The sequence below is a fragment of the Dermacentor albipictus genome, chromosome 2 (assembly GCF_038994185.2).
Source record: "Dermacentor albipictus isolate Rhodes 1998 colony chromosome 2, USDA_Dalb.pri_finalv2, whole genome shotgun sequence".
NCBI lineage: Eukaryota > Metazoa > Arthropoda > Arachnida > Ixodida > Ixodidae > Dermacentor > Dermacentor albipictus.
In genome coordinates this window covers 109,274,833-109,289,751 of record NC_091822.1, presented here as the reverse complement: position 1 = coordinate 109,289,751, position 14,919 = coordinate 109,274,833, and the positions used below count along the sequence as shown (strand labels likewise).

The window sequence follows — 14,919 nt, the reverse complement described above, 5'->3', positions numbered from 1 at the left end:
GAGCAAACGCCAGGACATGTAATTACGGCGATAGCGGCGGGCAAGTGGCACTTACGAACGAAAATCTTCCTGAATTCGACCCCATCATTACTAGCTTTTTATTTATTTATTTGTTTGTTTGTTTGTTTGTTTGTTTTGTTCATCCATTAACACAAGGCGAATATATGACGGGCACGTGAATTCCTTAAATTTGCGAGCGTAAATTATAGATATCTACATATACGACTGGGGCGACATACCGCGTTGCCATCATCTTCATATCGACAGCATGCAAGCGCAAATAGATTCACTTTTTCTCTTCTTGCATAAGTTGCATTTAAATAGGCTTCCGTACACACTCCCTGCAGCCGCTTTGTAGTAAATGAGCGACTCAGTCAAGTTCTGACAACTTCTTTGCAAACGGGCATTGTTTGTGCATGACGTCATTGTAGTATGCATTCATACGCTTTCATATGAAAGCATATGAATTTTTTTTCATAAGCTTTTTTTTCGATGAACTACTTGACATGTGAACAGTTCGCTTGTTTTGATGTTTCCTTTTCTTTTTATTTTTCGCGTTTGCTTGGCTACTATATATATTTAATAGTGGATATGTGTTTATATATTCATGTATGCCCATGTATGTGTGTATATGTACATATAGTCCTTTTCTTTCTTTCCCCTTTTTGTTTGGAGATAGTTATGCTGCCTGCACTGCATTATTCGTCACCGTGTTTTTTTATGTAAGCTTAATTACAACTGTTTAACATTTGTATTATGCCCCCCCCCCACTTTAATGCCATCTGAGCGAATGTGGGACTGTATAACAAATAAAAAATGAATAAATGATATGACGCAGATATTATGACGACGAGCTAATGACTAAACTATATATGCACTTAGGTGAACGCAGAGAATACTCCCAATGAAAAAAAAAAAAGACTATTGCTCGCATGCACAGTACGAATGTCCCACATTCAAGCATGGGGCCATATAAAAAAACGGGCTTACGCATGAAAAGTATAGCCAGCAATGCAGTCGCGCTGCAACGGCGTGTTCCAACCTCCATGTGCAACCGGCCTGTCGTTAGCATAAAATGAAGTGGAATTGGTGATATCTACTTCCCGTATGCCTCTCGATAGTGCACGAGCGGACACGCCTGCTGGCGCACGATCATTACCTGTCTATTATACTGAGCTATACGGCATACCACATACGTAGGAACACCACACACAGCGTCACAGGTGCAGACAGAATGGTAGCCAAGGAAGAAGAGAACGTTTTTGTAACTAAACGACGCCTAAAGGATTGCGTGTGATCTAACCGGACAACCTCAATGACGAACATAAACTTGCGGGAAGAGCTTATTTGAATGGACACTAAAGGAAGATATTATATGTCGAGGCTAGGTTGAAAGATTAAGCTTTCGTAATAACGAAATCGCCAGTCGCAGCGACAACAGAGCTTTCTTTAAGTGAAAAAAAATTTTGAAAATGGAAAACCGGAGTGTCACAACATGTTCTACACTTCTCATGTGACGTCAACATTGGTTGGTTAATATAGAGCGGTACAGAGGGCGGGAGGGCGGGGGGAGGGAGGGGGATCACGTGGAGGTTACCTCAATTATTCCCGTTTGGCGTGGGACGTTGGAGAGCAGTACCGGCACCTTCGACGGTAATTTTCTACGCTACGAAGTGATCCATATTGGCACACAAACAAACGGTAATAGACTTCTAGACGAAAAATATGTCAATCTAGCCTCGACTTGATATTTTCCCTTCAGTGCCGCCTTTAACGAAACGTCGCGCGGTTTTAAAGCAGAGCCCACGCTGAGACTCACGTGTCCGTTGTCGTCGAGCTGATTGTTGGTGAGCTTGAGCTTGTCGAAGGAGACCACCTGCTTGGTCCACTGGGCGCCCTTGCACGGAGACTCGGGGTGCACGTGGATGCGCGGGGGCATGTTGGGGTCCGCCTTGCCGGCGACCATCCAGCTCGAGCTGCGCGTAACGCCACGATTTCCCAGAGTTGTCTTTGTTCTTTCGACTTGGTGCTAGAAATGGGGCATTAGACTGGTCGTTTTCGAATGCACTACTAAAGCGTTCTCGCAGGGGGACTTAATATTCGGCAGGACGAAATCGGGCGATCGGAACTCATTTGCCTGCCTATAGTTCAGAGCACCGAGCTCTGTATCTCAGAGCGCTCAGAGAGAGAGAGAGAGAGAGAGATAAGGGAGGAAGAAAAGGCAGGGAGGTTAACCAGACAGAGTCCAGTTTGCTACCCTACACGTGGGGAGGGTAATGGGGAGCGCTCAGAGACGCTCCTAGACCCCCTTGGAGCTGGGAGCGCGACCAAGATTCGACAGAATTCAGATCACGAGGCCGCTCTGTTTGCTCTGATGGGAGCATTGGAACGTTTGTCTCGGGCGTGCTCTCTCTGACTCTATAATCTCGAAAGGTCTCCGCTTCGCCGCATACCGATTTGGAGCGCGGTAGGAGCTATTCGAATGCACGTATACCACAAACCGGAACGAGCTGTTATATAGGACCGAGATATGTTTCTAATTAAGAAGTTTCTAGCGCGGCCAAGATGCAATCCCAGAACGCGGAGACAATACACGGATGGAGCGGACAGACGAGAAAAGCCGATTTTAGTCTGTCGATGTTTGTTATTATTTTGTCTTCGTTTTCAAGTCACATCTGTGCAGCGCTGTAGAAGACCATTGGAGAAAGATTCCAATTATCTTGCATTCAGCCATTGTTCATGCTTCTGGCGGTTGTCAATCGGCCATTACAGCGCAATAAAAATACTAGCTAGCTAAATAAATAAAGTAGAGCTATAAAAAGATAACGTGCACATGCCTAAGTTGACTTAATGTTGCTCTTTAGAATGTCCCCTTCACTTGTATATTTTTGTACTGAAACTTGATCGTTCCAATTTATTCCCCGGGCGAGCAGCGACGAAGCCACCTCCTATATTGCTGGTACGTGAGTACGTCTATAGTAGGGAGCCGCCCCTTGTGGGTACGAACTACTAAGGCAATGATAGGAACGCGACACAGATCAAATCGAACAGGGGGCCTTAAAGGACACTAAAAGAGAAAAATGATTTCTTCTGAATCCGTAAATTACCTTTCCACGACACTAAAAACACCACTCTCACCACAATAAGACGCTTGGTAAGCCAGAAAAAGCGCAAGAACGAAAGACTGGTAGCGACGCCTTCATGAAGTTTCCACACCTGGTCGCTGTGACGTCACGGATTTTGACGGCATCTTCTAGGGACTACTTACTTATACAGCGGTATAGATTAACTACATTGTGTTCTAAAGGAACCAAATATTAGACATAGCAAGTTTCGGGAACCTTTACTCAGCCAATGCGGCTCAAATGCGAAAACACACTTTGGAATCCCTGACGTCACACTGACGTACCGACATCGGGGTTTCGGCGCGAAATTCAAATACTGATACTTCGACCTTCGTTTTCTCAACTAATAATGAATCTATTATTTTGAAATGACTGCCTGCAGGGTTCTCAAACAATGCTTTATTAGTCTAAACTGATTTATTGTATCGCTTTATTGTCCCTTTAACATGCCAAAGCCCCAGACGGGCTATATGAGACATGCCGTATATGACGGCTTTGCAGGGGGCTCCGCGGATAGGTTTCGGCAACAAGGAGTTAATTTAGTGTGACCTAAATCAACAAGTTCACCAGAGTTTTTTTTTTTTCCATTCCGTACCCACCGGGATGCGGCCGCCGCGGACCGGTAATTGAACCCGCGACCTCGTGCACAGCAGCAGAATTCTCTATAGCCACGGGGCCACATGGCCGCATGCTGCGAATAACGTGTCAAAGGCTTTGCATAAATCGGCACGCCAACGCAGAAGAGAGAGGCTGTGAACTGTTCACATACATCTGGCTTTTTTGCTGTGAGCAAGTTGGCTGCGCGGGGACTGACCTGTGGAAGGCGTACCGGTACCGCTTGTTGTCCACGGGCACGAAGTCCATCATGAGCATGTAGTCCGCGTGCGGGTCCAGCCCGTACAGCTTCACTTGCAGCGTGGGGAACATGCGCCTGCGCATCGAGAACAAAGACCGCTTTTGTTTTTTGTTCACGGCTGATATCGATGTTCGCAGCAGTTTGCAGCATGCAGCGTCATGTTTAGCGCCAGTGGAGCAGGAGGAGGAGGAGGAGATTTAAAAGATGAGAGGTCGGCCCGGAGGGCGTGTCTTTAGCCTGGTACTCATCACACGGAAGTGGGAAACACAGGTATACGTAGCAGGTGATTAGGATATGGTACAATGAACTATTATATATACATGTTGTCCAAATCATTTCAGTAATTCTGGTTTACGGGTGTATACGTGCATTTCGAAGACGAGGCAAACGTGAAGGAAAGTCTTTATTGGAATTGAATGCTGCGGTTTTACGTGCCCAAAATCACGATTTGATTATGAGGCCCGCCCTAGTGCGGGGACTCTGGATTAATTCTGACCACCGGGAGGATATTTAACGCATGTGCACCCAATGCACGCGGGACGCAGGCGCTTTTTTTTTTGCATTTCGCCCCATAACGAGACGCGGCCGTCGCGGCCGGGATTCGACCCCGCGACCTCGTGCTTATGGCAGCGCAACACCAAGGCCGCTAAGCCACCGGGTAAAGTATTTATTTGAGCAACGAAATTAAATGACATTAGCAATTAAATAGAGCTAGCTTATAGATCGGCAAGCGACGATGATTTATTCGCTGAGCCCTACCTCGGCAAACCGTTGCAGTTGCTTCCTATGCCGCAGCCCCCTACCTCACCCGATGCCTTGGCTCACTCATATACCAGACACTCTGTGGTAAGGGGGTAGGTATAGGTTCCGGTCTCGCACCGGCGTCGGACCTCTTCAATAATAATAAAAAAAAGAAAATACATCTAAAGCGTCCGATGGTGGCATCGAACCTCGGTCGCTTAGCACAATAGTCCGATTATATGTCTAACCGCTACTAAGCGATCGCACGCGTGCATACTTCTCTCCTGCCAACGCGAGCAAGTCCTTTCAGACGCCTGGCGCATATCAAGAGCGAGACCACAGGCGTGCGCCAATTTCCACTGAAGCCGCGAGTGACATATTATACCACTGCCTTTCGCTTCCTTCACGCCCATATATATATACATCAACGAGTTTCTTGTGAAAGCTTGACGGTGCGCCAGCTTCGTCCATTTATCCATCGTGGCTGCATGGCTGCTATGAGACACTATAACTGCGTCGCCTTCGGGATTGGCCCCAGTCGTGAGACGAAACACGTTGTAACAAGAGGCGGGCGAATATCAACATTTACAAATGTACGAATCCAGTAGTGACAATATGCATCGAATATCGAACATTCAAGCGCAGAAGCATGTATGTTTACAGCAGGAGTATTTATTTCGGCATAAATATGTACCACTCATTTGCTGCCTATAGTGCAAAAGAGACAGCTAACAGATTCATCGACAAAGCATACATTCTTTTTAAACTGCAGATCGCTCATTGTCACTAACATAGTTGCAATAGTAGCCTCCCAACAAATGTAGAGCTATGTTCCAAACAAGCGTGTCGAAAAAGGATCGCTGCTGTATATGACCAGCTTTCCAAAAACGCTTAATAAATGCTTGCCGAGAAAATATCACAAGTTGTGTGTGTGGGGGGAGTGCTGAAGGGACTTGTGTGCCGTAGACGCACATAAAAGGGACGGCGGCAGGAAAAACATCGTATGGTGTAGCGTAAAATATATATCTGTTTTATGATTAGACTGCCAAAAAACGCTCCATGGCACACTACAAGCAAAAGCCAGAAAACAAAGCCAGCGCAATTATTTTTTGTTTCTGCATTGCTCCGAAAACATTTGTCGTTTTTCGCTTCCGATAATTCGCCATACGTTGTTCAGCGGAAGGAGAGCAGTAACCAGGCTTAATAACGTTCAGTTGTCGCGAAATTTAGTTTCAAATATTCGAAAGTACCTAATTTCGAATACGAATAGTCAGTGTGTCGTATTCGATTCGTATCCGAGATTTCGAATATATTCGACCACCCCTTGTTGTAACGCTTCTTCGACGAAGCACGAAAAATAAATCGCCACGCCATCGCCGCCGTCTTCGTATTGCTAGTATTGCTGCTGTCGTAGTATCGCTGTAGTAGTACTGCTGTGTAGTATTGCTACTGTACGGGGAAGTTCTCTCCCATATTCCTGAGCGCGCCTGACGTCTCACACAACGAACTCGCGCACATACGTCCACGTACACGCTCTCTCTCGGAATTACTATCAATTCTGCAGCCTGTAACCGTAATACACTGCCCTCCACTATCAGGAAGGCGCATAGCTTTTTTATACGCTGTCTCTATCCGTATATAGCGCGACCGCGGACATGCGCTAAGCCCACGAGCACCACGTGGGATGCAGTCCAAGTCGGGCGCTGGCAAACCGGGGTGTATAGCAGCGTACCATCACCACCACTCGTGACAACATCTCGACGCGATTAGTGCCAAGAGGCTATCCGCTTTCGCCCCCCCCCCCCCCCCTCCCGCTTACGTCGAAGAAGAGACGAGCTATCGTCGACGACACGTCCTCTGCGCGCACGCGATCGAGCACCGCAAGTCGCGGCCGCGGAGACCGCGTGTGTCCGGGATTAGGCGGACCTCCGCCGCAGGGAGCGAAGAGACGGCGCGCGTAAAAGTCCCCGGGCGGGACGCGTCCCGCGAGTACGGGCCGCGCAATCCGGGTGAATGATTGCCGGGAGGCGAGGAGGGTGACGCACGCCTGCGCGCGATGGTTACCACATGGACGGTGCTTGAGGCTCGCGCGCCGCCGTCCCACGCACTGCTGCTGCTGCTGCCGAGCCCGCAAGATGCGCGCATACGCGAACGGCGCAGTGTGCAGTATATACACGAGGGCGCCCTTCCCGGGCAAGGACATTTATCGGGCGCGCCACGTATTACCGCGAAGAAGAACCGGGAGCGCCCGAAGAAGCAGCGCGGCGTGGTGGGATGCCGCGGCTCCCGTATATCCACGCTGTACTACGCGAACGGACTTATACTCCGGGGCAAATTGCGCGATGTGTGCATCAAAAATGAAGCCAACGGATTGAAAACGAAAGAGATTAGATAGATAGATAGATAGATAGATAGATAGATAGATAGATAGATAGATAGATAGATAGATAGATAGATAGATAGATAGATAGATAGATAGATAGATAGATAGATAGATAGATAGATAGATAGATAGATAGATAGATAGATAGATAGATAGATAGATAGATAGATAGATAGATAGATAGATAGATAGATAGATAGATAGATAGATAGATAGATAGATAGATAGATTCTCTAATAAATCTCGGAGACTAAAGAAATCACAATAACCTAGACCGCAAGGGAGACGATATTGACCTGTCCCTTGCGCTGTGGAAAGTTAGGGTGACCGCCGATTTTCGCTAGTTGCCCGCGTTATTCGCCGTAACGGCGACAGGTACGCTCGCGAGAGATTGTAGAGACAGATGAAATTCTTTCTGAAGGAACGAATCGCGTCAGCGCTCCGTCCCCTGTCCTTGTCGAACAAAGAGCTACACGGTTCCTTGCACATGCGCCTCGCTCACGTTGATGACAGCATTATCTGTTCTTTATGTTGTGTTTGTTACGCATATCTTCTGTTTAAACCGTCGATAAACGGTAGTTAGAATTAGCGCCGCGTTTGTCTAACGTGTTTCTACGTCTAAGTGCCGCCAGTAGCATTCGTCATCGAGTTAAAATCCCGTAGAGGATTGCACTGGGATAGGTACGTTTGAATTACGTGCACAGGGCACGTTACAGATGCGAACGCAATACACACCGCCACGCCCAACAAAACTGAAGTATCTCACGGAGATCTGTGTCTCGTAAGGAAGTTGCGACAGAGGCCCATCCTTCGTTGCGCGAGATGCACAGGTATAGCGAAGTGCGTGTTGCAGCTGGAGGGATATGTGACAGTCTCTCGCGAATATCCGGTGCAGACATTGTAGGGTTTTTCTCTCCGACGTAAATGGCTTGCACGCGCAGATCAAATGGGCCGTGTCTTCCCGTGAGTTCCGTGCACTGCGCATGCTGCAGTGACGATCTTCTCCGGCTAATTTTAAATATGAAGTGTTTAGTGCAACGAAGGAAAGCTTAGGGGTGTTGAACTCTTTTACATACCTAAGAACTCTCGAAATAATTATGCGTAGCGTTTAAAGTTGACATAATGTGGTTGATTCTAAGGAAAGAAAAGGGAAATGAAAATCGAAGAAACGACAACCTGCATGGCTGCCGCCGGTGGGCCCGAGCCCACGGCCTCCTCTTGACTCGTGCGGTGCTTTCATATTGGTCACATATGAGGGCAGCTAACTCGTCGAGCGGAGATCGCCGGTTCGGATCCCAGTGGTGGTCAGCATATATTTTATTCCGCTTGTATTTCCGTTTTTTTTCTCTTGATAAAACCCGATCACATTATAACGAAATTCACCCTTTACGTCTATACCTTTCTCGACATTTCGTAAAAATAAAGAGATTCGCCTCACCTAAGCTTTCCTTTGCTTATTCGTATTCTGTTGGCTTCGTATAGCTCGTCCCTTGGTGGTCGTCTTTACTGAGTGATGTGCACCGGATCATTCTACTAGAATTAAGATGCCGAGGCAGTCTCCGTACGTCTGCGGTCACTAAAATAGGCTGCAGGAGTTCTGAACGTACAGCGAAAAAGCACGATAGACGAGATGCAGTAAAGGACACCGCCCAGAGCTGACCACGACGCAGGGCTGTTCATTGGCAAGCCATGCGCGCTGCCTGATCCTGCTAGTCATACCAAGGAACCGCGCTTGTTCTCACTGTTCTAGGTCGAGCATCCTTTCCAGCCGGCAGTATTTCTTTCTTTTCGTATAGGAAATACCTATTTTGCTAGTATTTCCTGACGGAACTTCTCGGATGTAAAATGAAAAATTTCGCACCAACGCCGCATTGTGTCTACACTATCTGAAACTAGGCTTGTTATGTTGTAGCAGGTTTTGCTGGATCTTTTTTAATTATAAAGTGCTACGCTGGCTAGGTGTGGGCTGCAAGCAAGTCGGACGGATCCTGCGCATTTTATGTTTGTGTTCTAAATATTCTCTGTTACACCTTCTACGAAATATGCCATGTATGTTGAAGTATTGAAGAGTGTTACCTGACAAATCTCTTGCAAGAAAATTTCTTGATTCACCCCTTCGAACTCTCTGCTCAAATTTATATTCTTGCGGTATGGTGATTTTTCAAATGAAAACACTGTCACATACATTTGTCGTACCAACACCTCTGATAATATTTCTTTTTATTTTACAGTGCAAGTAATCTCCTCCAAGTAATCGTGAGGTCGCTATGGGAAGTGGTAGCAAATTCAACGAAACGACCGCGTTATCGTGGTCCTCGGGGGCCTGGCCAGCCCGCCGTCATCCAAGCACTGACCAACCTGCCTACCGACGTCAGCTTCTTTCCCTGAAACCCCTGGCCAGCCCACCATCCTCGGCACCTTTCCCGATTCTTATCCCGAGGGCACTGCCTGTAATTAAACTGCTTGAACATAAACGAGCGTCACCCATCTAGGGCCACAAAAAATGCCGGTTTGTGCAAACTTATTCGTAAATAAACTGTCATGAAAGTGAATTTCAGTATTCTTTTATTATCATTTGCAAGTATAGAGGACTTGTGCTTCTTGACATAATATCTTTTTGTCGAGGTTTCCTAGCTACTATTGAGGAAGACGGTATGGGGACAATTGCTATCAAAAATGCGGCATTAAAAGGTTCGCAGTAAGATTGGCTGCATATACTCTAGAGCCAGCGTATCTAAAATATTCGTCATGCAAACTACATTGGTTCAAAGCTGGCATTAATAATGTCCATGATATGCTCAACACTGGTCCTACGCTGGCAGCACAATGGCTGCTGCATTGGCTCAAAACTGGCATTAAGAATGGCAACGATATGGCTCAACACTGGTCCTACGCTGGCAGCACAATGGCTGCTGCATGCATTGGCATAACATTGGTCCAATCTTGGCTTTAACTCTGGGCCAGCATTGGATTGGGTTGCACTTTGCCAATATGCCAACATTGGTTGAAGATTGGTACCAATTTCTGCCAGGATTGGGCCACGCTTGGACCATTGCTGGTGTGCTGCCTGGGACGTCTTGGTAGGCTGCCGGACCCTCGGTACGCAGTTGCTGCTTGCGCTCGGCTGTACGAGCCTGTTCTTGTGCCCGGGCTGCAGCATCGGCATGGCCTAGACGAGCTCGTTCCCGCTTCTGCTCACGGCGTTGCTGATCGAAAGCTGCCTGCTGCTCAGAAGTACATATGACGCGTGGCCTACGCATTTCGGAGGCGGAGAGAAACTGCTGCGCGCGCACTCATCTGCGACGGAGAGCAACGACGTCGCTACTGGCGCAGCCAATCGCGAGCCTCTCTTTGTCTTTTTTTCCCCGCATGCGCACGGCGCTGCGGTGGGGGAGTTTTTGGCGTACAGGCGACGGACGGACGAATCGGTTAGCCATACAAGGCTTCGCTGTAAAACACATAAGCAAAAATTTGGTGGACGCTTAAGCTTCGCCTTTATGAAGTGGAACGCAGTTGCATTCAAAGACCCCTGACTGCTTTTATGCGAAGCATACTAGCCGCACAACCACGCTCTTCCTTGCTGCGCCGCTTGCGGCCGCGTAGCTACATAGCCGGGTCTCAGCTCGTGCGCTCGCCTGCATGACTTGTTTCTTCGTCTAGCCGAACCAAATATAGCCAAGCAACAGCAGTTCACCAGGCTAAACAGTGGTTCAACAACTAAAACAAAGGCTAGTATGCTTCGCATCCTGGGCTTAACCTTAGCTAAGCCACAGCCATTTTTTTGCTTCGCACTTTTAATGTTTCCGTCTGAGAAGAGCCTACATAAAAGATATGCACTGTCATTATATTGTTTGCGGGCTGCCGTTTTCAAAATTCCGAGGAATAACTTCGCAAAATATGAAAGACAAGGTATGAGCAACTTTGGTAGTAGAAGTGTGGTTAGGTAGCCTGAACGCCGGACGCCTGACGCCGGCGCCGGATTTTCTGCGACACGGGGCCGGGGGCCCTCAACGCTCTCGCATTAATACGTATAACCATGACATGGTGGCAAAGGTCCAACGATGTCCGAATGAATGGTGTTGAAACGTGCATCGTGGAGAGGAAATTTTCCCAATGGAGGCTTGGTGTGTCGTTGCACCTTGACAGTGACACGCTGTACAAGTTGTCGGGATTTGTGAATTCACTGCGCCATTCCCAAATCGTCGGGTCGGTCATTCCGGGTCGGTCATTGAAGTTGCGAGTGTTGCGCAATTCCTGAGCAAGCCGGCGACTGGAGATGCGAGCTCTTGTACGGAGGGAATCCACTTCAGGAATTGGAGAGGTATACGGAATGCATTTATAACTGCCGGAGCGACGTCCATCATATTGTCGGCCAGTTCGGCGAGTTCCGACAAGGGCTTATGCTTATCTGAGAGCCATGCGTACGCTGGTTAGAAGACGTTGTAGAAACAACACACGAAATACGTCCGTGTCCAAGGAGTCTATAGTTGATCCCCAATGAGGTGTTGCAGGTGACGTAGGAACTGAGTTGGACATCGGTCACCAAGCTCTCCGTAGTTCTAGAGCTGTTGAATACGCCGATGTACAGGCGGGACGAGGCGGCGATGAAGGGCTTCTTTGATAGTCGTATATATGGCGTTCCATGGTGTGGCTGAACGATGATGTCGCGTATCTCGGCCATGGCCTGTAGCTGCAAAGCTTCAAGCAGTTCATCTTTGCTAAACTCCAACGCGACGCCATAACTGCGGAACTTGCTCTCAACTTGTACGAACCACAAAGTGGTATCGGCAAGCCATAGCTGTGGTAGCGTAATGGTAGCTGTAGCTCCTATAACAACTGTAGAAGGTAACTGACCGGTTGCAGAGGTGGTAGGAGCAGAGTGACGTCGTCTGGAGTCGGGGTTTGATCCATTGAAGCGTTCGTAGTACGGGTCACCAGCAACTGTGGAACCACCAAGCACAGTTAACAGTATACAGGGGTTATATTTGTACGGCCCTTCACTTCACCTACTCCATCGTTTCCGACTGCACTTTCTTATCTCTTAAGTCGTACCCCACTACTCCGCTCATGTCTAAAACCGGCGACGTGCCTGAAGTCTTCCACAGGGGTGTTTAGAATAAGTTTATTCCAACAAAAGACGATACGAACATTGAGCCACAATAACGGAACAATTCCACCAGGACGATGACATCTACAAAACACGAAGCGTTGTATACTTGGCACGCTTTGAAAGAAGTGTCCGAGTCCACACTCACTGACATATGACCACATATACCCACGGAAACGCACAGTTAACATCACCGTTGATTTCGCACTGCTGCCATAGAGAAAGAAAAAGACTAAGAGCGGACACTCAGAGAAATGTGGCCTCAGGAACTACGTCACGGCTACGTAACGAACTAATGCTCTCATCAAACGCCAGGGGACGCAGACGCAAAAAAAGAAAATGTTGTAATGAATTCTGCTCAATCGCTTTACAAAGTAATAATTATACACCCAAATTTGGCGTGTTTCTGATACATAAAAACAGAATTTATCGAAGACACCTTCTGTGCTTTTTGTTCTTCATTCGTACTGCCATCAACACCAATCACCATTCGTCCATCGAGAAGAAATCAACGACCCCAGCGGCGTGCCAGCGGGAACGTCTCGTGAACGTCGGCTGCGGCGGTGTTGTGTGTGAGAAAGGTGAGTCACGTTTTTAAGCGAAGCTTGGAGTAATTGACTTGTGAGCGTGACGAGGTTCGCTAAAAAAATCAGTTTGCGGCTCTATATGAGGCGGCTAGACGCGAACAATGCGAAAAGCATGCCCCCTCAAGAAATGCGTAGCAAGAGGGCTGTAATAGCTGTACTTCGTTGCTATCCCCACCGAGAACGGCATAATCTTTGTTGGTTGCGTACCGTGAAAATAATCAAACGACGCGAAGCTGCCATTAACTTGCACCGGTTCACGGCTGTGCACTGCACTGCGACTCGCAGCTTGTCAGACGCCATCGAGACGCTGCGTCTCGGTTTGCGAGGGTAAACCGTTCTTGCCCAGCGCTGTTTGCGATAACCGCGGCATCGGCATTCCATTGAAATAGTTCGTGTTGGCGGATTAAAAATGATCTGCTGGACAACGCTTAAGGTCAATATCATGAATTGCACATTTCAGCAAAATTCCGGTTTCGAGAAAATTGAATTCCTAAACCGCGTTTAAATGATCGCGTCACGGTTGACGGTCTTTTCGTTGGCCCGTTCTAGAGGCTGACGAACGCTGGAAAGAACATAAAAGACGCCACGCTGATTCGGACCGAAAACGGCGTTCCGGGGACGGACGCTACCTAAATAAAGAAAGCAGGATGTTAGGCAGGCTGTAGCCAAGTTTTGCTTGCTCGTTTCCCTCATAGAGTAAGGGCTCCTGAATATTTTAACGATATTGCTTGCAAACAATGACATTTGACATAAACAGCGAGCATAGCTTATTGCGTTTGGTACTTTGCGAGGTGTGTATCTACGGCTCCACACGGACGGACGCTGGTGAATGCGTCCGTGCGTATTGTTTATACAGGAAAGTAACGGTGGGGAAAAGCCACCAATGACTACTGCATGTACTTATTGCGGCGGCCGTGTTGGGAAGTACTGCGCATTCTAGTAATTTTCGGTTCCTTATCAGTTTTTCGTGGCGAAGACATTGCACAAAGTATTGTCGCGTAGGCGTGGCGAGGCGCGCATTTGAACAAAGGCCTCGTATTTGGACGTTTCAAATGTATCTTCATCACGCTTATGTGAACTGCTATTTTGCCTACCAATGTACTCCTTATACTGAGTACGTACAGCGGTGTCGAAAACTTCCCAGGCCGCGATGCCCTCGATGGGATTAAATAGGATGGAGGCCTGGGAACTTTTGAAGACCCCTGTACGGGGTATTAACATTTATCCTTGTAAGTCCGAGTTATATGGGTCAGAAGTCAGGATGTGTCGGTGGTTTTATATTGTGCATCGGTTCGCTATTCATTCAAAGCGGTTTCCTGGTACAGTTATGACGTGTACATATGTTTTTGGTAATTAATGAAGCGTGCACTTATTGATATTTTCAGACCGCGCTGATGCCATGCCCTCCGGCGGTCCAAGCTACGGCAGCTGCTGCTGTGTGTCGTGGTGCTTTGACAACGGCAGAACCCAGAAGCCTATCTTGACTTGGAATAAAAACATTGCGGAAACTCTGTCTCTTTGATACATATGAGCGCTTGTACCAAAACACAGAAGACAAGCGCGATGGATAAAGCCGTAGTGAATTATGATTACCTCTATCTCCATCTGTTACAACTTAATCGAAATAAAAATTGCGTCACTACCTCAATTCACACCAAATATTGAACTAGACAAAAGAGTGAATCGCTAAATCAAAGCGACAAATAAAAGCGTTACCATTTGGGTGACGAAAAGTGGTCTGAAATGACAAGCTTCCGCGACAGCCCAACGTCGGTTACGAGGGGTAATCCAAATTTCGCGCCAGCGAAACCGAAACAGGAAGTGCAGGCCAGTTGCTCTCATCAACCGCCAGGCGCGCTAGGTTCGATTGGGCCGCTGGGGGTGTATGGGTGTGGCCGCTCTTAACTTTTTTTTCTTTCTCTATGCTGCTACTGGAGCCATACAATGCGCGCAACAACCGTCACTGCTTTTCTGACAACGCGCCAAGATTTCCAACCCACGCAACACTTTTCTTGTGGGCAGCATGTTTTGTTGTCATTCTAAAAGATTCGGGTCGCATTGAGTAACCACTCTTTAATATCTATGGCATAATTTGTCCTTCAATGCAACTAAACAAAACG

At 47.6% G+C, this 14,919-nt stretch overlaps 1 protein-coding gene across 1 annotated transcript in view; it reads right to left on the bottom strand.

Annotated features, from left to right (window-relative positions):
* Positions 1–14,919, bottom strand: part of org-1 (optomotor-blind-related-gene-1) — a 96,876-nt gene that overhangs the window by 24,214 nt on the left and 57,743 nt on the right. The window contains exons 3-4 of the mRNA XM_065430340.2: positions 3,940–4,056; positions 1,820–1,976 (exon numbers count right to left, since the gene is read on the bottom strand). Coding sequence (XP_065286412.1) covers positions 1,820–1,976; positions 3,940–4,056 — 274 coding nt within the window. The remainder of the gene's footprint in view (positions 1–1,819; positions 1,977–3,939; positions 4,057–14,919) is intronic.